Source organism: Ochlerotatus camptorhynchus, unplaced genomic scaffold, assembly GCF_037179485.1.
Source record: "Ochlerotatus camptorhynchus isolate MF236.1 unplaced genomic scaffold, CSIRO-AGI_Acam_v1.1 ptg000392l, whole genome shotgun sequence".
NCBI classification, from domain to species: Eukaryota; Metazoa; Arthropoda; class Insecta; order Diptera; family Culicidae; genus Ochlerotatus; species Ochlerotatus camptorhynchus.
The window spans coordinates 1,710,060-1,733,143 of record NW_027040879.1 but is presented as its reverse complement, the minus strand read 5'-3'; the positions used below and the strand labels follow the sequence as shown (position 1 = coordinate 1,733,143).

Here is a 23,084-nt window from a genome sequence, read left to right as displayed (position 1 = left end):
TCAATTAAAATTGGACACTATACGACACTACACTATACAACGGTTATTTTGAGGAAGCAGGTAGACAATTTTACCCTTGAAAAAGCCACAATAAACGGCCGAAAACGTCGGGCAATGCATAACTTATCGTTTTGATTACCCTAGACTGAGAAAGCTATAAAAATGAATCTTCCTACATACAAGTCGAACAATATGTTAAAGCATGAGGAACAAATATACAAGATTTGGAAGCAAATTTTTGTTTTCGGTGGAACTTTTTTTCATGGAATTTCTTAAATACAGTACGTTAGAAGATCAAATTAAATGCGTTGTTCTAATTTAGAAAAGCGCTTATAATCGCAAAGCGAAGCTATTTTTTTTAATGGATTATGCTCGATCCAACTAAGGATCGAGTCACGACAAAAATTCTCTATAGACTCATTAGAGTATCCCTCTCCACGGAAATCTTTAGTAAAAGGCGAAAGATTTATTCGACAATTGAAGAGAGATCAGAGTGACGAACACGGTGATGCTCTGGGGAGGTCTCTGGACTATGAATCGTTTTCTTAGCGATGACCACATCTTCAAAGCCCATTGCACTTACCTGCATTAGGGGATAATACTGGAATAATACAGGTAGCAAGAATTTTCTTTCTCCAATAAGAACACCACTTCCAGTTGGTCTTTTAGAAACAGATTCGCTTTATTTGATTTACCGTTATCAATTATAATTATTATGTACATGGAAAGGCCTTATCCTAGATAACCAGTGGACGATCAAGAAAAAAAAACAGTGTAGTGTAAAACTTTTTGATTACGTTTACAGTTATCCCGAAAACTGGTGCTTCATTGTTTAAGATGGATGATAGTAGATATCCAAATGTGCGCCGAGCACTTCTAGTATGTAGTAACAACAAATAACAGATTCTTTTCATCTCCAACTCTGCTGCCTTTTCTTGTTGCTGCAAGCAGGTGCAACTAATTTAACCGTTTATGAAATCGTAAGTGATGTAAACGTTACATTTGTACATTTTTATTCGTATTTGGTATGTCTATGGTGTAAGCGCATTCACAGCTGGTAATTGCTGTTTGGAAAGCTCTATTGAAACTACGAGACCGGGTTAGTTTGATCGTTTTCATAGTGCGTCATGTTTAATTACGGGGAAGGTTGTTCTGTTCAGTTTCAAATGGGATCGAGATGCAATAAATAGTTACTATTCATAAAAAGTCTTTCGAAAAACAATTAAGGCAACGATGGTATCGGTTTGATTTGATTCATAACGTGCGTCTTCCGATCTGATCTATATTTAAAGCTTATGGACAAAGGGTAAAATTGGTTGGGGTATCGGGCCGGGTTCTGCGTTTACCAGGCAAGCAGCTTTGCTACCAGGGCCATCAGTAGCACCATGGCCACGGCAGGGCCATACTGGGACGCTCCGTTGCAACCATCGGTCGTACAGGTTTCGCAGAAATCAGTTCGGATGTAGGACGGCGTTTGGGCGTTGACACAGCTGTTCGGTGTAGCATTGACGTCTTCCCAGGCACACGAGCGGGAAACCACTACTCGGTCGTTAACTGTAATGATACAAAAGTGGAATATTAGTGGCTGATACTAAAGATGCTTAGTCTATTAAGACAGCATGCATGGGTAGAACAATCTGTCATCGGCCTCCAATGAGCCGTGTCCAATGATTTTAGCAGTGAACTTGATTGTGCATACAACCTCGCCCGCCCGGCTAGGCCAGGGGAATTTGAATAGAACAACGTAAAATCGAACCGGTATGCGTACAGAACGTACAAGCGTATCCAATAGCGTAACGTAATTCCCCTGCATAGGGTCGTTGAATGCACTTCTTGAATGCGAATAGCTCGGATGATGCGCATGAAATACTAAACTTGTGCACCGCGAGGTGATATAGCAAATGGTGCACCGCTATTAAATGGTTTGCGCTGATTAGTCTCTGGGTCAGTGATGCTAACGTGGAATGTGCATTCACAAAGCCAAGGGCATATCGCTTTCGGAATCATAATGCTCGATCCAACTAAGGATCGAGTCTGTACAAAAATTCACTTCAGACTCATTAGAGTATCCCTCTCCACGGAAATCTTTAGTAAAAGGCGAAAGATTTATTCGACAATTGAAGAGAGATCAGAGTGACAAATACAGTGCTTACTTAGGGGCGTCTCTTCGGTGCATCAAAGTGCATTGGTGATGCATGAGTTAGAGTTCACATGAAAGCAACTGCTGCAATGGAATCCTATTGGAAAAATACATTTTCATTCTTAAATTACAGGTTTTCCACCGATTTCCTGGACAATAATTTCCTTGTTTTTGAAAATCATGTGTTTAACTAAAACCGTAGAAACCATAGATGAGAATTACAGATCTCCGTTTAATAATTTCTCTAAGTATTGGAAGATTTCCATTAGAAAACGCTTGAAATATGTGAACCAGTAATGGAATACGATCCATTTGCGAAATGGTACCCGTTGTTTACATGGTCATCACATTAGCCATGACATGAATATTTTAATGATAGCTTGAAGTTTCATTCGTCCATAGAGCATATTATCGGTTCTCGCACTACTACTACTTTTTTAACAATGAAAAAGTACAAAAACGAATGAGCAAAAGGTCGAATGATTCAAAAAAGGAACAAAATAAAAAGGTCGAATGGCAAAAACGTCAGATGATAACAGGTCGAATATACTAATGCTCGAATGAAAGCAGGACAGCAGTTCGAAATATGCAAAGGGGGACAATATTTGAATGAAAAAAAATAGCGAATGACTCAAAAAGGGACAAAAGACCGAATGGTGGTAAACTTGGTTGTGAAGACGAAGACCACTTAACCAGATGCCAAATAGTGGAAAGAATGCTTGACAGACTGAAAACACTGCACAATGGTTTTTTTTAAAGACATTTAATTCAATATCTCAAAATGCCGATATCCAGCGGGATATTTATACATCAAAAGATAGCTTTCGAATCGAATAGAATTTTTTTTTTTTTTTTTTTTTTTTTTAACTCTTTATTTGTTCCAAATTCAAAATAAATTACATTTCATTTTAACCTAGGTGCTCCAGTTACTGCAGTAACGTACCAGCCTTAATTGTTATGATATATATCTAAGTGTTTTTACATTGTTCATGTCTTGGCAATTCAGTATTTTAAACAGGTTTTTTAACCTGCATGTCAGTATAACAATTGATATCTTAAAACTAAAAACTAAAACTAAATCTTATCTAAGTATAAAGGGAATTAATCGTTGCAATTGAGGATTGCAACGATTTTTGCCTGAAATTATTAATTATTTTGTTGGACATTTGTGCTAAAGTCTCAACATTCGAAATTCTATGTACTTCGGTTGTACTGTACCAGGGAGGCAACTTCAAAATCATTTTCAGAATTTTGTTCTGAATCCTTTGAAGTGCTTTTTTCCTGGTAGTGCAGCAACTAGACCATATTGGCACAGCGTAAAGCATGGCCGGTCTAAAAACTTGTTTAAATATTAGAAGTTTATTCGTCAGGCAAAGTTTGGATTTCCTGTTTAAAAGAGGATACAAACATTTAATATATTTGTTACATTTGGCTTGAATGCCCTCAATGTGATCTTTAAAAGTTAATTTTTGGTCAAGTATTAATCCAAGATATTTCACTTGGTTTGACCAGGAAATTGGAACTCCGTTCATAGTGACTATGTGACTACTACTAGGTTTCAAAAACGAAGCTCTAGGCTTATGTGGAAATATTATAAGTTGAGTTTTGGAAGCGTTGGGAGAAATCTTCCATTTTTGTAAATAAGAAGAGAAAATATCTAAACTTTTCTGCAGTCTGCTGCAAATAACACGAAGACTTCTTCCTTTAGCGAAAATGCCTGTGTCATCAGCGAACAAAGATTTGTGGCAACCCTGAGGCAAATCAGGGAGGTCCGAAGTGAAAATGTTATACAATATAGGCCCAAGAATGCTACCCTGAGGAACTCCTGCTCTAACAGGTAGTCGATTAGATTTGGAATTTTGATAATTTACCTGCAGAGTTCTGTCAGTTAAATAATTTTGAACTAATTTCATAATATAAAGTGGAAAATTAAACTTTTTCAATTTAGCAATCAAACCTTCATGCCAAACACTGTCGAATGCTTTTTCTATGTCTAGAAGAGCAACTCCAGTTGAGTGGCCTTCAGATTTGTTTGAACGAATTAAATTGTTAACTCTTAAGAGTTGATGAGTAGTTGAATGCCCATGGCGAAATCCAAACTGCTCATCTGCAAAAATTGAGTTCGTATTGATGTGAAGCATCATTCTATTCAAAATTATCTTTTCAAAAAGTTTACTTATTGAAGAAAGCAAACTTATTGGGCGGTAGCTAGAAGCTTCAGCTGGATTTTTATCCGGCTTCAAAATTGGAACAACTTTTGCATTTTTCCATTTATCAGGAAAGTATGCCAAATGGAAACATCTGTTAAATAATTTTACCAAGAAAGACAAGGTACTCTCTGGGAGTTTTTTGATGAGGATATAGAAAATTCCATCATCACCTGGAGCTTTCATATTTTGAAACTTTTTAGTTATAGGCCTTACTTCGTCCAAATCAGTCCCCCAGGAATCATCAAAAATATTTTCCCGAGAGAAAATATTCAGAAAATCCCGAGCAACCTGATTCTCAATAGGACTAGTAAGACCCAAACTGAAATTATGGGAACTCTCAAATTGCTTAGCAAGTTTCTGAGCTTTTTCCAAATTTGTGATCAAAATTTTACCACCTTCTTTAAGCGCTGGAATAGGCTTTTGAGGTTTTTTCAAAATTTTTGTGAGTTTCCAAAAGGGTTTGGAACTCGGGTCTAATTTAGAAATATTATTTTCAAAACTTTTGTTCCTCAGGGCAGAGAATCGCTTTTTAATTTGTTTTTGCAAATTCCGCCAGATAACCTTCATGGCAGGATCGCGTGTTCTTTGATATTGTCTCCTACGGACATTTTAAGACGGATCGAGAGCTGAAGATCGTCGTGTATTATAATTGAATTGAATTTAACCTCGCATTTTGGTACTGAGGCAGCTCTTGCTGCAAGTATAGAAGTAGTCAGAGTTTCATGAGCATAATTAATTTCATCTTTGGTTTGCAAAGAAATGTTTGGATCGAAGTTATATTCCATAAATGTTCGATATTGCTCCCAATCAGCCCTATGGTAATTGAAAGTAGAGCTGTTGGGATTAGAAATTATTTCTTGGGATATTTCAAAAGTTACTGGAAGGTGATCAGAACCGAAGTCAGCATGGGTAACCAATTGGCTACAAAGTTGACATGAATCAGTTAAGACCAAATCAATAGTTGAGGGATTTCTTGCAGAAGAAAAGCATGTTGGGCTGTTTGGATATTGAATAGTGTAATAACCTGCAGAACAATCATCAAACAGAATATTACCATTGGAATTGCTTTGAGCATTATTCCATGAGCGGTGTTTTGCATTAAAATCACCAATAATGAAGAATTTAGACCTATGACGGGTAAGTTTCTGGAGGTCACCCTTGAGAAAATTCTTTTGCTTGCCTACGCATTGGAATGGCAAATAGGCAGCTATAAACGTAAGTTGTCCAAATTTTGTTTCAACAGAAACTCCCAAAGTTTCAAAAACTTTGGTTTCAAATGAAGAAAGAATTTTATGTTTGATTCGTCTTTGAATTTTTTTTTTTTTTTTTTTTTTTTTTTTTTTTTTTTTTTTTTTTTTTTTTAACTCTTTATTTGTTCTAAATTCAAAATAAATTACATTTCATTTTTAACCTAGGTGCTCCAGTTACTGCAGTAACGTACCAGCCTTAATTGTTATGATATATATCTAAGTGTTTTTACATTGTTCATGTCTTGGCAATTAAGTATTTTAAACAGGTTTTTTAAACCTGCATGTCAGTATAACAATTGAAATCTTAAAACTAAAAACTAAAACTAAATCTTATCTAAGTATAAAGGGAATTAATCGTTGCAATTGAGGATTGCAACGATTTTTGCCTGAAATTATTAATTATTTTGTTGGACATTTGTTCTAAAGTCTCAACATTCGAAATTCTATGTACCTCAGTAGTACTGTACCAGGGAGGCAACTTCAAAATCATTTTCAGAACTTTGTTCTGAATCCTTTGAAGTGCTTTTTTCCTGGTAGTGCAACAACTAGACCATATTGGCACAGCGTAAAGCATGGCCGGTCTAAAAACTTGTTTAAATATTAGAAGTTTATTCGTCAGGCAAAGTTTGGATTTCCTGTTTATAAGAGGATACAAACATTTAATATATTTGTTACATTTGGCTTGAATGCCCTCAATGTGATCTTTAAAAGTTAATTTTTGGTCAAGTATTAATCCAAGATATTTCACTTGGTTTGACCAGGAAATTGGAACTCCGTTCATAGTGACTATGTGACTACTACTAGGTTTCAAAAACGAAGCTCTAGGCTTGTGTGGAAATATTATAAGTTGAGTTTTGGAAGCGTTGGGAGAAATCTTCCATTTTTGTAAATAAGAAGAGAAAATATCTAAACTTTTCTGCAGTCTGCTGCAAATAACACGAAGACTTTTTCCTTCAGCGGAAATGCCTGTGTCATCAGCGAACAAAGATTTGTGGCAACCCTGAGGCAAATCAGGGAGGTCCGAAGTGAAAATGTTATACAATATAGGCCCAAGAATGCTACCCTGAGGAACTCCTGCTCTAACAGGTAGTCGATTAGATTTGGAATTTTGATAATTTACCTGCAGAGTTCTTTCAGTTAAATAATTTTGAACTAATTTCATAATATAAAGTGGAAAATTAAACTTTTTCAATTTAGCAATCAAACCTTCATGCCAAACACTGTCGAATGCTTTTTCTATGTCTAGAAGAGCAACTCCAGTTGAGTGGCCTTCCGATTTGTTTGAACGAATTAAATTGGTAACTTTTAAGAGTTGATGAGTAGTTGAATGCCCATGGCGAAATCCAAACTGCTCATCTGCAAAAATTGAGTTCGTATTGATGTGAAGCATCATTCTATTCAAAATTATCTTTTCAAAAAGTTTACTTATTGAAGAAAGCAAACTTATTGGGCGGTAGCTAGAAGCTTCAGCTGGATTTTTATCCGGCTTCAAAATTGGAACAACTTTTGCATTTTTCCATTTATCAGGAAAGTATGCCAAATGGAAACATCTGTTAAATAATTTTACCAGGAAAGACAAGGTACTCTCTGGGAGTTTTTTGATGAGGATATAGAAAATTCCATCATCACCTGGAGCTTTCATATTTTGAAACTTTTTAGTTATAGACCTTACTTCGTCCAAATCAGTCCCCCAGGAATCATCAAAAATATTTTCCCGAGAGAAAATATTCAGAAAATCCCGAGCAACCTGATTCTCAATAGGACTAGTAAGACCCAAACTGAAATTATGGGAACTCTCGAATTGCTTAGCAAGTTTCTGAGCTTTTTCCAAATTTGTGATCAAAATTTTACCACCTTCTTTAAGCGCTGGAATAGGCTTTTGAGGTTTTTTCAAAATTTTTGTGAGTTTCCAAAAAGGTTTGGAACTCGGGTCTAATTTAGAAATATTATTTTCAAAAGTTTTGTTCCTCAGGGCAGAGAATCGCTTTTTAATTTGTTTTTGCAAATCCCGCCAGATAACCTTCATGGCAGGATCGCGTGTTCTTTGATATTGTCTCCTACGAACATTTTTAAGACGGATCAAGAGCTGAAGATCGTCGTCTATTATAATTGAATCGAATTTAACCTCGCATTTTGGTACTGAGGCAGCTCTTGCTGCAACTATAGAAGTAGTCAGAGATTCAAGAGCATAATTAATTTCATCTTTGGTTTGCAAAGGAATGTTTGGATCGAAGTTATATTCCATAAATGTTCGATATTGCTCCCAATTAGCTCTATGGTAATTGAAAGTAGAGCTGTTGGGATTACAAATTATTTCTTGGGATATTTCAAAAGTTACTGGAAGGTGATCAGAACCGAAGTCAGCATGGGTAACCAATTGGCTACAAAGTTGACATGAATCAGTTAAGACCAAATCAATAGTGGAGGGATTTCTTGCAGAAGAAAAGCATGTTGGGCTGTTTGGATATTGAATAGTGTAATAACCTGCAGAACAATCATCAAACAGAATATTACCATTAGAATTGCTTTGAGCATTATTCCATGAGCGGTGTTTTGCATTAAAATCACCAATAATAAAGAATTTAGACCTATGACGGGTAAGTTTCTGGAGGTCGCCCTTGAGAAAATTCTTTTTCTGGCCTACGCATTGGAATGGCAAATAGGCAGCTATAAACGTAAGTTGTCCAAATTTTGTTTCAACAGAAACTCCCAAAGTTTCAAAAACTTTGGTTTCAAATGAAGAAAGAATTTTATGTTTGATTCGTCTATGAATAATGATGGCAACGCCACCACAGGGTCCATCAAGACGATCATTTCTATAAATCAAGTAATTTGCGTCCTTCTTAACCTTATGGTCAGGTTTAAGGAACGTTTCAGTTATAACGGCAATATGCACGTTATGAACTCGCAAAAAGTTAAATAGCTCGTCTTCATTATCTTTAAGAGATCGAGCATTCCAATTTACAATATTTAATGCTTTAAAATCCATTACTGAATTTTAAAGTCATGACAATATTATTTGCAAATTTTACTCCAGTTTGAATAGCATCAAACATGGAGTTAGATTTAAGCATATCAGAAATCATGTCAATTAATGATTTCTGTAAAAATTCCATTTTAGGGGCAGTAATGCTTCCTAAATCAAAATTGTCAAAATTTCCGTTAGAATTACTTTGGCTAGTATTTTGATTTCTACCCGCTGCAATAGCAGCATAGGTAGCTCCATTAACTTGCTGAACATTGTTAGCAGCGAGGGGAGTAGGTACAGATGAAACATTTGAAGCAGGGGTGATATTTGTACCTACGGGTACGAATGTAGAATTTGTTCCTCGCTGACCGTTGTTAACAGCAGAGGAATTTGTACCTGGTCGGAAACGTGGAGCGTTTCTTACCTGTCGGTTAGAACGAGATTGTAGGATCGCTTTGCGAGTCTTACATTCCCAGAAATTGGATTTGTGGTTTTCACCACAATTTGTACATTTAAATTTCTTAGGATCTTCCTTCACAGGACAGTCGTCCTTTGCGTGAGAGGAATCACCACAATTCATGCATTTAGCTGGCATGTAGCAATTTTTAGTTCCGTGACCCCATCCCTGGCATTTACGGCACTGGGTGAGGTTTTGGAAATTTCCTCCAGTCTTCCTGAAGTGTTCCCACTTCACTCGGACATGGAGCATAAGGCTAGCTTTTTCTAAGGCCTTAAGGTTGTTTAGTTCACTAGACTTGAAGTGAACTAAATAAAAATCATTAGAAATCCCGTTGCGCGAATCGCCAGGACGGGATTTCATTTTCATTTTGATTACTTGGAGTGGCACAACTCCAAGTAATTTTGCCAGTTCATCTTTGATCTGATCCAGGGATTCACCACTGGGCAGTCCTTTCATGACAACCTTGAACACACGTTCAGTTTTGGTGTCGTAAGTAAAAAATTTGTGCTTCTTCTCAGTAAGATACTTGAGAAGACATTTAAATCCGTCCAAGGTTTCAGCCAATACACGGCATTCACCCCGACGTCCAATTTGTAGTGAAAACTCAACTTTCACGAAATTCAAAAGTTCCATGCGAAGAGCATGGAAATCGGAAGTGGTTATCACAATAGGGGGAATCTTTTCTTTCTTGGCATTAAGCCGGGAAAGTTTACTAGAATTTTTCTTGGATGATGGATCATTCTCATCATCCGTGAGCAAATCAAATTGATTACTCAAATTAATTTCTTCAGAAGGGGGGTCAAGAGTTTGCCCCTTTCTTTTGCGTTTAGGCGCCATGGCGGCAGTAAATTTTTATCCAAATCGACTTCCAAGCAGATTACTATAAGAATCTGAAGGATCGAAGAGGAATTTTCCAAATCGATATCCAAGAAGGATTACCTCGGGTAGGGTCCAAACAAGGATCGAAGAGGAATAAGAGGAGTTGAACAAGGTAGAAAAATTTTACAGGTTGAGCACTGAAAAGTGCGATTATGCGATTATCCAAATCGACTTCCAAGCAGATTACTATAAGAATCTGAAGGATCGAAGAGGAATTTTCCAAATCGATATCCAAGAAGGATTACCTCGGGTAGGGTCCAAACAAGGATCGAAGAGGAATAAAGTTGAACAAGGTAGAAATTTTACAGGTTGAGCACTGAAAAGTGCTGTTTAAATTTGTTGTAGCTTTAGGTAGTAGTAACACTTCCTTCAGCAAAAAGCAAATAGATCCGCACGGCAAGAGAGCACGATGCGGACTGATTCGTCTTTGAATAATGATGGCAACGCCACCACAGGGTCCATCAAGACGATCATTTCTATAAATCAAGTAATTTGCGTCCTTTTTAACCTTATGGTCAGGTTTAAGGAACGTTTCAGTTATAACGGCAATATGCACGTTATGAACTCCCAAAAAGTTAAATAGCTCGTCTTCATTATCTTTAAGAGATCGAGCATTCCAATTCAAAATGTTTAATGCTTTAAAATCCATTACTGAATTTTAAAGTCATGACAATATTATTTGCAAATTTTACTCCAGTTTGAATAGCATCAAACATGGAGTTAGATTTAAGCATATCAGAAATCATGTCAATTAATGATTTCTGTAAAAATTCCATTTTAGGGGCAGTAATGCTTCCTAAGTTAAAATTGTCAAAATTTCCGTTAGAATTACTTTGGTTAGTATTTTGATTTCTACCCGCTGCAATAGCAGCATAGGTAGCTCCATTAACTCGTTGAACATTGTTAGCAGCAAGGGGAGTAGGTACAGATGAAAAATTTGAAGCAGGGGTGATATTTGTACCTACGGGTACGAATGTAGAATTTGTTCCTCGCTGACCGTTGTTAACAGCAGAGGAATTTGTACCTGGTCGGAAACGTGGAGCGTTTCTTACCTGTCGGTTAGAACGAGATTGTAAGATCGCTTTGCGAGTCTTACATTCCCAAAAATTGGATTTGTGGTTTTCACCACAATTTGAACATTTAAATTTCTTAGGATCTTCCTTCACAGGACAGTCGTCCTTTGCGTGAGAGGAATCACCACAATTCATGCATTTAGCTGGCATGTAGCAATTTTTTTAGTTCCGTGACCCCATCCCTGGCACTTACGGCACTGAGTGAGGTTTTGGAAATTTCCTCCAGTCTTCCTGAAGTGTTCCCACTTCACTCGGACATGGAGCATAAGGCTAGCTTTTTCCAAGGCCTTAAGGTTGTTTAGTTCACTAGACTTGAAGTGAACTAAATAAAAATCATTAGAAATCCCGTTGCGTGAATCGCCAGGACGGGATTTCATTTTCATTTTGATTACTTGGAGTGGCACAACTCCAAGTAATTTTGCCAGTTCATCTTTGATCTGATCCAGGGATTCACCACTGGGCAGTTCTTTCATGACAACCTTGAACACACGTTCAGTTTTGGTGTCGTAAGTAAAAAATTTGTGCTTCTTCTCAGTAAGATACTTGAGAAGACATTTGAATCCGTCCAAGGTTTCAGCCAATACACGGCATTCACCCCGACGTCCAATTTGTAGAGAAAACTTAACTTTCACGAAGTTCAAAAGTTCCATGCGAAGAGCATGGAAATCGGAAGTGGTTATCACAATAGGGGAATCTTTTCCTTCTTGGCATTAAGCCGGGAAAGTTTACTAGAATTTTTCTTGGATGATGGATCATTCTCATCATCCGTGAGCAAATCAAATTGATTACTCAAATCAATTTCATCAGAAGGGGGGTCAAGAGTTTGCCCCTTTCTTTGACGTTTAGGCGCCATGGCGGCAGTAAATTTTTACCCAAATCGACTTCCAAGCAGATTACTATAAGAATCTGAAGGATCGAAGAGGAATTTTCCAAATCGATATCCAAGAAGGATTACCTCGGGTAGGGTCCAAACAAGGATCGAAGAGGAATAAAGTTGAACAAGGTAGAAATTTTACAGGTTGAGCACTGAAAAGTGCTGTTTAAATTTGTTGTAGCTTTAGGTAGTAGTAACACTTCCTTCAGCAAAAAGCAAATAGATCCGCACGGCAAGAGAGCACGATGCGGACTGCGATTCAGATGTTTACTTTTGCTATTTTTGAGGCAGACCACGAAGGGTTCTCTAGATGTTTGTGCACAATTAATTTTCTTTTCTCAAGTTTCATGATCCGTAATTTCGGGATGCGTCCATCAATCAAGAAAAACTTTTCACCAATATCTTCGTCAATGAGACATCAACAAATGCCTGTCAAACGTTTTTTTGTTCCAACCACCAGGAGCGCGGTGGTGTATTAAACCGTGCGTCCAGATTTACTTTGAATCGTTGTCCTATCTGAGGTCTTTCTCTCAGACTCTGACTTGAAGAAGAAATTAAAACATTTATTTTTTATTATTTTTAAGTTGAAAAATCTTCAGATTTAAATTTTAATGGGTTGGATCCGAGAAATTCAGTTTAGATCTATGAACTGCAGGGTTTTTCCATGAACTTAGATGAAGATCAAAGAACTTTGTGACACTTCCATTAATTTCAAGAAAATTCTAGAAGCTTAACTTCAGAAAACTTCAGAACGATCATAGTTCTTGAGGAAAATACAGAGAGCTTTTGGAAAGTTCTGAGAAATTCACGGCAGTTTCATGCCAGTGCGTTCGATTAACTTCATAATAATTGCAGGAACCTTACACATGTCCCAGAAGCAAAGTACAGAACACTTCATAAAAGTTATGAGTCCCATGAACGTCATAAAAATAGCGAAAACTTAAATGAAGTTCCAATAACTTTTGGAAATTTCTGAAAACTTTATGTCAGATCCATTAACATCAGAAAAATTGCGAGATACTTCAAGAAGATCTAAGGATTTCATGGAAATTCCAACATTTTAAAGGAAATTCCGAAAACATCATGAACGTCCAAAACGTTCAGAACAACATGGAGGTTTTAAGATCTTTATCGTAGGTTCTGCTAGCTCCAAGGCACTTCCATAGATGTCAGGAAAATGTCGAGAACTTCAGTGAAGATCCAGGAGCTTCAAAGCAGTTCTATTAAATTCAGGAAAATTGCAGGAACTTCAGCAGCTTCCGTTGCAAGAACTTAAGTTGAGTTTGAATATCTTACGGCAAGTTGCGTTATTTCGGGCAGTTCTGATAATCTAGAGCAGTTTATCGGGAAAATCATGCTAACTTCATAGGAGATCCGAGAGCTTAAGGGGAATTTTGAATTCTTTGGGCAGTTCCATTAAATTCTGGAAAATAACGAGAACCTCCAAAAAGTTCCAAAACTAAATGACAGCTTAGAGAACATTAGGAAGTTAAGAGAACAATAAAGATTCCGAGAATATCACAGAAATAATTAAAAAAACAATCGCGAAGTTTAGAGGTCTTTAGAGCAGTTTTATTAATTTCAGGAAAATTCCAGGAGCATCATCGGGCCTCCGTTAGCTCAGTCGGTGAAGGCGCAGTTACAAACCAAGACCATGCTGGAGGTGACTGGATTCAATTTCCGGTCCGGTCCAGGAATTTTTCGGGTTGCAAAATTTCATGACTTCCTTGGGTATAGAGTATGATTGTACTTGCCACATAATTATACTAATGCAAAAATAGTACAGGCATCGAAACCTGTCAATTAATAACTGTGGAAGTGCATCTAGAATACTAAATTGAGAGCACGGAATTAGCTAATATGCGAAATGCAATAAGCTAGAAATTCGAAGAAGAAGAAGAATATAAGAAGAGTAGTGTAAACTCCTGGAAAGATAAAAGAATTTCAGGGTAGTTAACAAAAATTATAAGAACTTTGAAGAAGTTCTGAGGAATGAAAGAAAATACCGAGAAAATTGAAGAAGTTCCATGAACAAAACGCGGGATGGGAAGGAAACTTCTGTAAAATTTCAGGCACTTCAGCACAGCAAAATATAAATTTTAATACCTCCAAAAGCAATCGTGTCGAAAATCTCAAGTAATTTTTATGGCCACAAAAATAAACAAATGCAGTAAGAGCAACGTAATGTCAGTTCATGTACAGTATTAACGATAATTTTGTCCATTTTGGCAAGTAATATTTCACCATATTTTTGACACGATTGAAGTGCATCCACTTTAATGTGATATCAACATTAATTTGTTGCTGCGAGTATTTCAAGAAATTTCGAAGCATTATGCAAAATTCCGAGAATTTCAGGAATGATATGAAAAATTCTGTAAATATGTGGGGTCTTTAGGAAAGCACCATGAATATGGTATGCTAAAAAAGCTCCGAGAACTACTTGCTATTTACTATTTACTGCAGAAAACGTCGCGAAGTTTAGAGGTCTTTAGGGCAGTTTTATTAATTTCAGGGAAATTCCAAGAACATCATCAGAAGAGTAGTGTGAACTCCAGGAAAGATAAAAGAATTTCAGGGCAGTCAACAAAACTTATAAAAACTTTAAAGAAGTTCTGAGGAATGAAATAAAATACCAAGGATATTGATATAGAACATACTGCGTGAACAGACTGCGGTATAGTAAGGAAACTTCTGTAAAATGTTAGGCACTTCAAACAAGCTTCGAGAACTTTATGGTGGTTGCATCGGATTCAGTTATACTAAAGGAGCTTTAAAGATCAGAGATATCCAGAGCGCATCAGGAAAGTCAAGAAAACTTCAGAGAAGTTCTGAAAATTTGAGGAAAACTGGAAGGAAGTTAGGTCTAGGGATCAGGGTAGCTTATTGATCTTAAGGTTTTCACATCCAGACTTTCGGGCAAGTTTAAAAACCTTGGACGTTAGTTTCAATGAACTGAGGAAAGCACCATGAACGTTAGGAAAATTTTGAGAAACTTTAAGAAATTCAACGAATTTCATCGAAGTCTAAAAAAGTCCTGAAAATTTTAGAAATCTCTAGACATATTTTTTGATCTAAATTGATTGATGAGCGTTTAAGTATAATAATTGTATACTATAGTAGTATTAGAATTAAAAGGAAAAACAACGTAATAAGGTATAATGAGATAGAGAGAGAAGGATTAGTAATTTCCATTTAATTCCACTACTTCCATTTAATTCCACTACCTTAATAAGGTAGTGGAATTAAATGGCAATTGCGAATCCTTCTCTCTCTCTCTCTCGATATACAGGTATTCCACTAAGATGCCCGAATTCATCAGGATTCATCATGGGAACGTAATAAGGTATATTTTGTGAATTTCACAGAAGGTCAGAGATTTTCAGGGAAGTTTAAAGATTTGTATGACTGTTTCATTTATTTCAGGGCAGTTACAAAAAACTTCAGGAGAATTGCAAAAACTTCAGGATGACTTCGAGAACGTCAGGATAGTTCAACTAACTTTAAATAAATTACAGGAAGTTTACAGAAGTTCCAAGATATTCAATGAATTTCCGAATACTTCAGCAAAGTTCCTAGATATCGGATAGATATCAAAGATCTTCAGAGTAGTTTAATATTTAATTTTCACAGATTTTTCAAGTATTTCAAAGAAGATCAGAGATCTTCAGCACAATTCCATTAAATAATTTCAGGAACTTTCAAGAAGTTTCGAGGAATTATGCAATATTCCTAGAATTTCAGGAGTGGTCTCAAAATTTCTGTAAATATGTGGGGTATTCAGGAAAATTCCATGGATATGGATGCTAGACAAATTCCGAGAACTACTTTTAAAATTGGGAATCGTAAGAGAAACGGAAATAGCAATAGGATAGATCAAAGAAGTTCAGGGCAGTTCAATTATTTTCAGGAAAATTGCGTCTACCTTTAAAAACTTCTGATAAATTCTGGTCTATATAACATTGTTGAAGTTCAGAGATCTTTAGGGCAATTCCAAATATGTCAGGAAAGCTTCGAAAACATTAGAAAAGTCTAGACAATCGGAGAAGTTTACAGGTCACGCTTTCAGTCTTCAAGGCAAAGTTTTACCCTTTTATCATTGTCAACATTTCGATCAGGGATCTTCAACAGGGCTAGTTTTAGTTTAAGACGGTAATTTAGTTGAGCTGTACGAAAGACGGTACAACTTTATATACTCTCGAGAAGGCCAAGATTCGGCCCAAAGACCGAAACGTTAGACATAAAATATACTGCCGTTTTGGTCCACCGTTAAACCGAAAAGCCAATATCCAAAAAGGCAAGTTTACTCGTGCCCTAGTTTTAATTAGAGCGAACTAAATTGTGTGTACATTCCGAAATTATAAATACGATCGCTACTTAAAGTGGCGCACATATGAAAAATCATTGAGTACCCAGCTCCAAATTGACCACTGAGTTTATTTAGATTTTTATTGGCAATTTATTAGGTGCTCATTTTTATTTTTCTGTTGCTACGTTAAGAACTTTAATTGCCAATTGTTCAAAACATTCCAGATTTATTATTATTTACTCAAACAAATGTTTTCTATTGCCACTTTTAAATTTTCTGATGCCGCTTTTCAATTTCTTGTTGCTTGTTTTGCGGATTTACGGGGACAATGATATTTGCTATGTCAACTTAATTTTCAATTGCTACTTTCCACTACCGTTTGCGTGATAAGGTTTGCACCATCGTACAAATAAGGTTGCCGTTTCACCTGTACATACAATGCCTTGGTTTTCTTTGCATGCACGTAACCTATAGCTGTGTATAAATGAAAATGATTTACTTAGTTTGACAGTTGCACCATGACAAAATGGCAGCGTATTCATGATTTGTTCCACGCGCAAATTTCGTAAAAAGACATTTCAATCGTCGTGGGAGTGTCCTGGTGGACCGTCAAAAGGGTTTTAGACCGAGAAAAGATAGGACAACTATTCGCGAAGGTGGCCACAGGTCGTCCGAGGGTTATCGTTGTTATCAAAAGGAAGATTCGGGTGAATCCAGTGCATTCAATAAGGAAAATGGTAAAGGAACACGGGATCAGTGACTTTACGGCACGGAAGATCGTAAAGGAAGATTGCGGGGCGAAGTCGAGGGCACGGAAAAAAACTCACATGATTACTAACCGCATCCGGGAGCTACAAGTCGAACGATATAAGAAAATTTTGAACTTCCTCAAACGAATATATCCGGTAATCCTGTTCACCGACGAGAGCATGTTTACCGTCGATCACATATCAAATTCCAGAACCGACCCGTATATTAGTTCTCTTCCGGTAAAAGACGTGGCCGACGAGCACAAGAACGTGTATCTGACCAAGCATCCTGCTAGCGTTATGGTGTTTGGATTGGTGGCTTCCGATGGCAAAAAAATGAACCCGGTGTTCATTCCAGAAGGCGACAAGGTCAACACGGAGGTCTACATCGGCATTTTAAGTAAGTATGTTCTTCCGTGAATCAAAGAACAGTACGGTCCAAAGCCAAATGTTGTATTTCAACAAGATGTGGCTCCGTGCCACACCTAGAACCGCGCTCAGAAGTGGTTGCAGGAACATCTTCCGTTCTGGGCGAAGGATATGTGGCCACCATCCCGCCCCGATCTTAATCCTCTGGATTACTCAATATGGCACGTCGTGAAGGTCAAGGCCTGTTCTAAACGCCACCCGAGTACAGCAAGCCTCAGACAAACATTGACCCGTACCTGGAGATAAATGGATCCAGACTACATTATTAGAAGCTGTCGTGCATTCCGGAAGCGTGTGAAGGCCGTAATTGCAGCAAGTGGAAACTCGATCGATAATTAACATAGTTTAAGACTCGAAAAACATCCCCCCTTTGAATAAATAAAAAAAAACTAAGATCTAAAATGCCATAGTCTTAATATCTCAAAACTTTGTGTAAGTCTCATTTTGTAAAAAATTCTTTCAAGTCCCATAATTTTGAAGGTTTTTCTCAGTCTTTTATCTTGAAGAAAATCTAAACATAAAATTTAAAATATCTTTGGAAATCTTGAAGAATCTTTGAAAACAAATGTGAATTCTGGATCTTCGGAAACTTTTTTTTTTCCATTTCAGATTTTACACGATATTGACAAAATCATTGTTGACATTGTCACTGGAAAAAATAACAGACAAACAGACGTTAGAATTCATTCTGAATCATCGCCCACGCATTTGATGATTGATTTGAATATTATCATTTCCGCGAACTACTCACCGCTTCGCTGGCATTGGATTACTTTGACGTTTCTATATGTCCTGTTTACCTTAGATGCAACATTATTTGTGACTTAGCTAACTAACTTGCTTTCCGCGAGACGCTCGAGAGATCTCGTGTTACTGATTTCTTATTTATTGAGGAACCATGTTTTCAAGAGAAACTCATTCGAAAAAGTTACGTATGTTTGTCTGTGCATAAAGCTTCGTCAACATCTCATTCTTTTTAGGTCAATGGCAAAGATTCTGACCTGGTTCCAAAAATTGTAATGGCGTGCCTTATTTTTAACATTATTGTTATGTAGGTAGTTAAGGACTTCGGTGCTCACTTTGACGGCTTCATGGTTTTATTTTCCTGAATTAATTTCATTTAGTTACAAATTTAGCTAATAACAAAAACTGCACATAATTTAGTTTCAGTTCTCACATTAATCATTCGTTCGCCTTTCGAGATTCAGTGCACTTGCCTGCCACTGCAATGCTTCTTCCACGTTCATTAACCAATGCAACGGCGATGGAGACTAAAACGACAATTCTGGATCAACAATAGAAGAAAAAAAACCCGTCAGCATTTGTAAGCAAACCGTTCCAAAGCTCATTCCTCACAAATCGAAGGCCGCTCACACAAACCAAAACCATCATCGTGTAGGTAGAAGTTTCCCCTGTCCGATAATGGTGATGGTTTGCGTGGGTAGCCTTCGCTTTGTGAGTAAAGGGCTTTGGAACGGTTTATTTACAAATGCTGTTGGGCCCTTTTCTATTTTTGATCCAGAATTCACCCCGATGTACTTTGTCCCAAGTCCACGTCCAAACTGTTTAAAAATGGTAGTCCTTAAACTCGAGTAAGTCGCGAGAATTCGGGCCGCGTTCTACTAAATTTAGTCATAATCAATATTGTTAATATATGTACATCGAATTACGGCTCCGCAAAGCAAAGGCAATTGAGCATTGAAAAATAAATGAATTAAAAAAAAACTGCGCATCTTCGTCAATGAATACTTTATCATTATAAGAGTGAGTGACGAAAGCTATTTAGTCAATATCGCCGCATATAGCCGAGATTTTGCAGCACTGGTCCTGCCATCTTCCCCATCATTAAATGATAAATGAGACGATATCTCATGATAGGTAGTTTCATCACATGATAGCGCAAATATAACATTTAAAATAACCTCATGTTGGTTACTTTTGCAAAAGTTAACGTACATTTATTTATGGGCGCACTATACCATAATCATCAGTTAACTTTTGTTAGATCTGTCCAGGGATCTGTCAGTTCGCGGCGCCACGTGAACAACGTAACTGGCAAAAAAAAAGTGTTTAAAAGTCCATCACCCGGCAGAGTTGAATTACCTACTTCGTTAGCAATCAAACCGATAAAACAATATCACATCCATAAATCACCATTTATTGTCGGTCCGCTTGTTGTTTCTTGGATGTATAACAAAGAACCCGGCTTTGCAGTCAGTGTCGTTATACCCATTGATTAATTGCTTTAATAGAGTTTGATTCTAGTTGCAACCCATTTGCATCGTGTTACGGTTTTACGCTGGGGTGTAATGTGTTCCTATGAACGAACAGCTGTAAGCGTGATCTGAATTCTGAACAGTTGAAATGGAAGTATCTTACCCGCGAGAAGTGTTAGTTCCCGCATTGACCTTAAAAAATGTAGTAGAGTAAATTACAGTTTTTCAAGGTCACCACTTTAAACCATTACTGACGATTACTTAATCCATTATAATCATCATCATCATCATAACCGTTGTAAACTCATCAACATCGTCATATTTGTGTCGTATGGTATGGGAATAATGACGACAACGTCATATGAATCATAATAATTGCAATCCCATAGGGTGACCACGAAGTCTAATTAGAATTGATAAATTAATTTCAACTGCAAATGTTGTGTATTTTTGTTTGTGATACATTTAGGTGTTTTTTTTATCAAAAGATATGTGTGTCCTAAATTTGACTTATCAATAAAAATCCTCCAAAGAAAATGTATCAGCAGTTCTGCCATAATTACACCCGCCTGTAACGATTTTCATACAAAAGCAAAATACGCCTAATTGCAGCAAATTGCCTCCCATCCACGTTACAAATGCTAATTTGCATAAACAGACCGCAGTGCAATGATTACCCGCACAAAATAGAGGTTTTCCAGCAAAACGCGCGTAACGGCGAACGACACATTATACGGAAGTGCCATTCTACTGCACCTGACGGGCTTTTATAGAATGGAACCATGCCCAAGATTATGATAGGCAACGGCCGAATGTGTCCGCCTGTTGCACAGCCCAGCAACAGTTTGCGGAAGTTGCACCGTCTGGTTGTTCGCGGCCTATGCTTCTAATTCTGACTGCATTATTTCAATGTACCTATCCTATGCTCAAAACTTGTTTATTCTAGCGACAGTGCATGATTGACATAAGACCGTTTTATGTCGCACTAAATGGTCTGTTGTACATCATATACAATCAATATGATGGGAGTTGCCCCTAAGCAGGGTTGATTAACCGATTTTACCGAAACCGGTTTCACCGATAACGGTTTGTACGAAATACCGGTTTGTACGATAAAAAAAAACGGTATTTTTGGTATTTTTGTTGGATTTTTTCCAGCACATTTCAAATTTTGTTACATGTTTACCATAGTGGCTGAAATATAAATAAATGCATGTTTGTAATATTAAAAAAAAAAAAAAAACAAAAGAATAATATAATAGACACACAATGACAAATTACTTTGGAGTAGAGAGGGTTTAGTATAAGAGAGGAGCGGACTGGCTGGTTTTGAGCCAAACGAACTGTCAAAGCCAGAGCCAATCGAGCAGCGCCAATCTTGATTGCATTGGAAGTGTTGCTAGAATTCACCTCGTTTGATTGATTTGGAATGCAACAGAAAACATGCATAAGCCGAGCGAAGAGATGAGCTGAATCGACTGGATGATACAGCTGATGTAGAGAACGATGGTTTGACTGTTTGAAAAAAGTCATTAAACAAGAGTTTGCCTACAACGATGCTGAGGGTTATTAAGGCAAATATATGAAGATGATTTACGATGCCCTTTGTATTGTACGTCCTACTTACTTCGAAAGTAAGATCCGTTCTCGTTTGGAAGATAATACGATAATCGATCTTTGCATTCTTAAATTTTACTTTAACGAACAAGCCTAGCTTTGATGAGCGCATTTTTAACTGAATCATTTACCAATAAACACATTTTCTTACAATTATGCAGTTTTTTTTATAGTTCCTCTTAATATCGATTTTACCGGTATTAGATTGTTCAATACCAGAAAACCGATTTTAGATATAAGCCTCCAGTATTGCCAACCCTACCCCTAAGCGACACACAGTGGGGTATTTTTATATTCTAACTAGCTAAACAATATTAAACCACCTCTATTTGACAAAAAAAACTCTATAATTATAGAATTATAATGATTTTAGGACAAACAGGGGCGGGAGCGTTTCATTTGAAGAAGTTTTTATGCATAAAAAAAGTTTTGCAAATTTTCGCACCAAAATCAAATTCCCTATAATTTTGTGTTGCGTAAAGCGAACATAATAGATGTGGTTGTCACTTGGGACCCAAAAATAATCGTCAAGCGACATTGTGAATACCAAAATCATAGCAAGCTTCAAAACATTTTTCTCAACAAAAAAAACCCAAGATTATATATGTTGAAACCTTCACAGATTTGATTATTATGACTAATACCAACTTTCTGTGAAAGAAAACAGAATTAAAAACAACTTGCAGACTAGGGTTTGCAATTACCGGTACTTCGGTACTAACAGGTTCAGTACCGGTATTTTTTTTTTCCTTGATTTGTTTTCCATCGATCTTGAGCACCAATGCTACCGACGCCAGGGAGGCAGCTCCCACATCTGAACCCTACCTATCGACCCATCAACTCATGAACCGGGGACCAACGGCAACGAATTCAAGACTTCACCATCGAGTTCAATAACACGTCCGGCCTATAGTACAAATCAGCAAGCCTAGACAAACGCGTGCCAAGTTTGCTTCGTACCATTCCACAGTGTGTAAAAAAATATCGTGTTAAAAACCGTTTAAAAGAAAAATTAAATTTAAAAAAAACTGCGTTGTTTCAAAAAATATGCACGCAGTGAAAGCGTCGCTTCTAAATCGTTAAAAAAAACTGAGCAGCCTATTATTTTTGAGCAGGATTAAAATTAACTGCTGAAACCAAAAAACGTCAAGACTTCAGAAAATTTTAAGTTTTTAAATAACGATTATTTTAGATAATCTGTGTTGCGCATTCTACACCAAAGTAGACTCCTGCGCTGAAATTTTTTTTTTTTTTTGTAATTACTTTATTTGTACAGGCTCAATTGAATAAACTTTACAGAGCCGAGTTATCCTTTGCGTTATACATTGTTACTGTCTTATATTTAAAGTTAAAGGAACTGGACCGAGTACTCGCGGTCGTCTCGAGGTTAGTGGAGATTTACAATTTTTTGGATGGGAAAAGGGAAGAAGAAGGTTTTAAATGTGGTTTACGATATAACTATTTAATTAATCCTAAAGCATGAAATTATTTCTATTCATCTTGAAAACAAACATTGAAAAAAAAACCCCACAGACGTACAAAACACAAACTAAACACAAGGTTAATCAAACTTACAATCTAAGGTTAATATCCTTAAAGTAAACATATATGAGTTTCATAAACTCCAGATCGCGTCTAGCCAAAATATCCCGAACTGGAACATTAGGTTGTCTACCTCGAGCCCGAAGGGAATCATAAAAATGTGATCTGACTCCACGATACTCCACACAAGACCAAAGGATGTGATCAGCGTCCTGGTAACCTTGTCCACATTCACAGAGATTGCTGTCTCCCAACCCCACACGGAACAAGTGAGCGTTTAGACAATAGTGATTGGACATGAGACGAGACATCACGCGTATGAAGTCTCGACTCAAGTTCAACCCTTTGAACCATGCAAACTTCGACAC

At 37.0% G+C, this 23,084-nt stretch overlaps 2 protein-coding genes and 2 non-coding genes across 4 annotated transcripts in view; 1 reads left to right on the top strand and 3 right to left on the bottom strand.

Annotated features, from left to right (window-relative positions):
- Positions 1 to 19,168, top strand: part of LOC135710599 (probable G-protein coupled receptor CG31760) — a 401,234-nt gene extending 382,066 nt beyond the window's left edge. Inside the window, exon 14 of the mRNA XM_065233213.1 lies at positions 19,147 to 19,168. The gene's annotated coding sequence lies outside the window, so the exon portion shown is untranslated. The remainder of the gene's footprint in view (positions 1 to 19,146) is intronic.
- Positions 378 to 497, bottom strand: LOC135710615 (U5 spliceosomal RNA). Its single transcript, XR_010518431.1, has one exon. It is a non-coding gene; the product is annotated as a U5 spliceosomal RNA (small nuclear RNA).
- The window catches only part of LOC135710612 (UPAR/Ly6 domain-containing protein twit-like), a 103,047-nt gene continuing 80,620 nt past the window's right edge, over positions 658 to 23,084 (bottom strand). The window contains exon 3 of the mRNA XM_065233236.1: positions 658 to 1,554. Coding sequence (XP_065089308.1) covers positions 1,343 to 1,554 — 212 coding nt within the window. The 3' untranslated portion in view covers positions 658 to 1,342. The remainder of the gene's footprint in view (positions 1,555 to 23,084) is intronic.
- Positions 2,013 to 2,137, bottom strand: LOC135710616 (U5 spliceosomal RNA). The gene has a single exon (XR_010518432.1). It is a non-coding gene; the product is annotated as a U5 spliceosomal RNA (small nuclear RNA).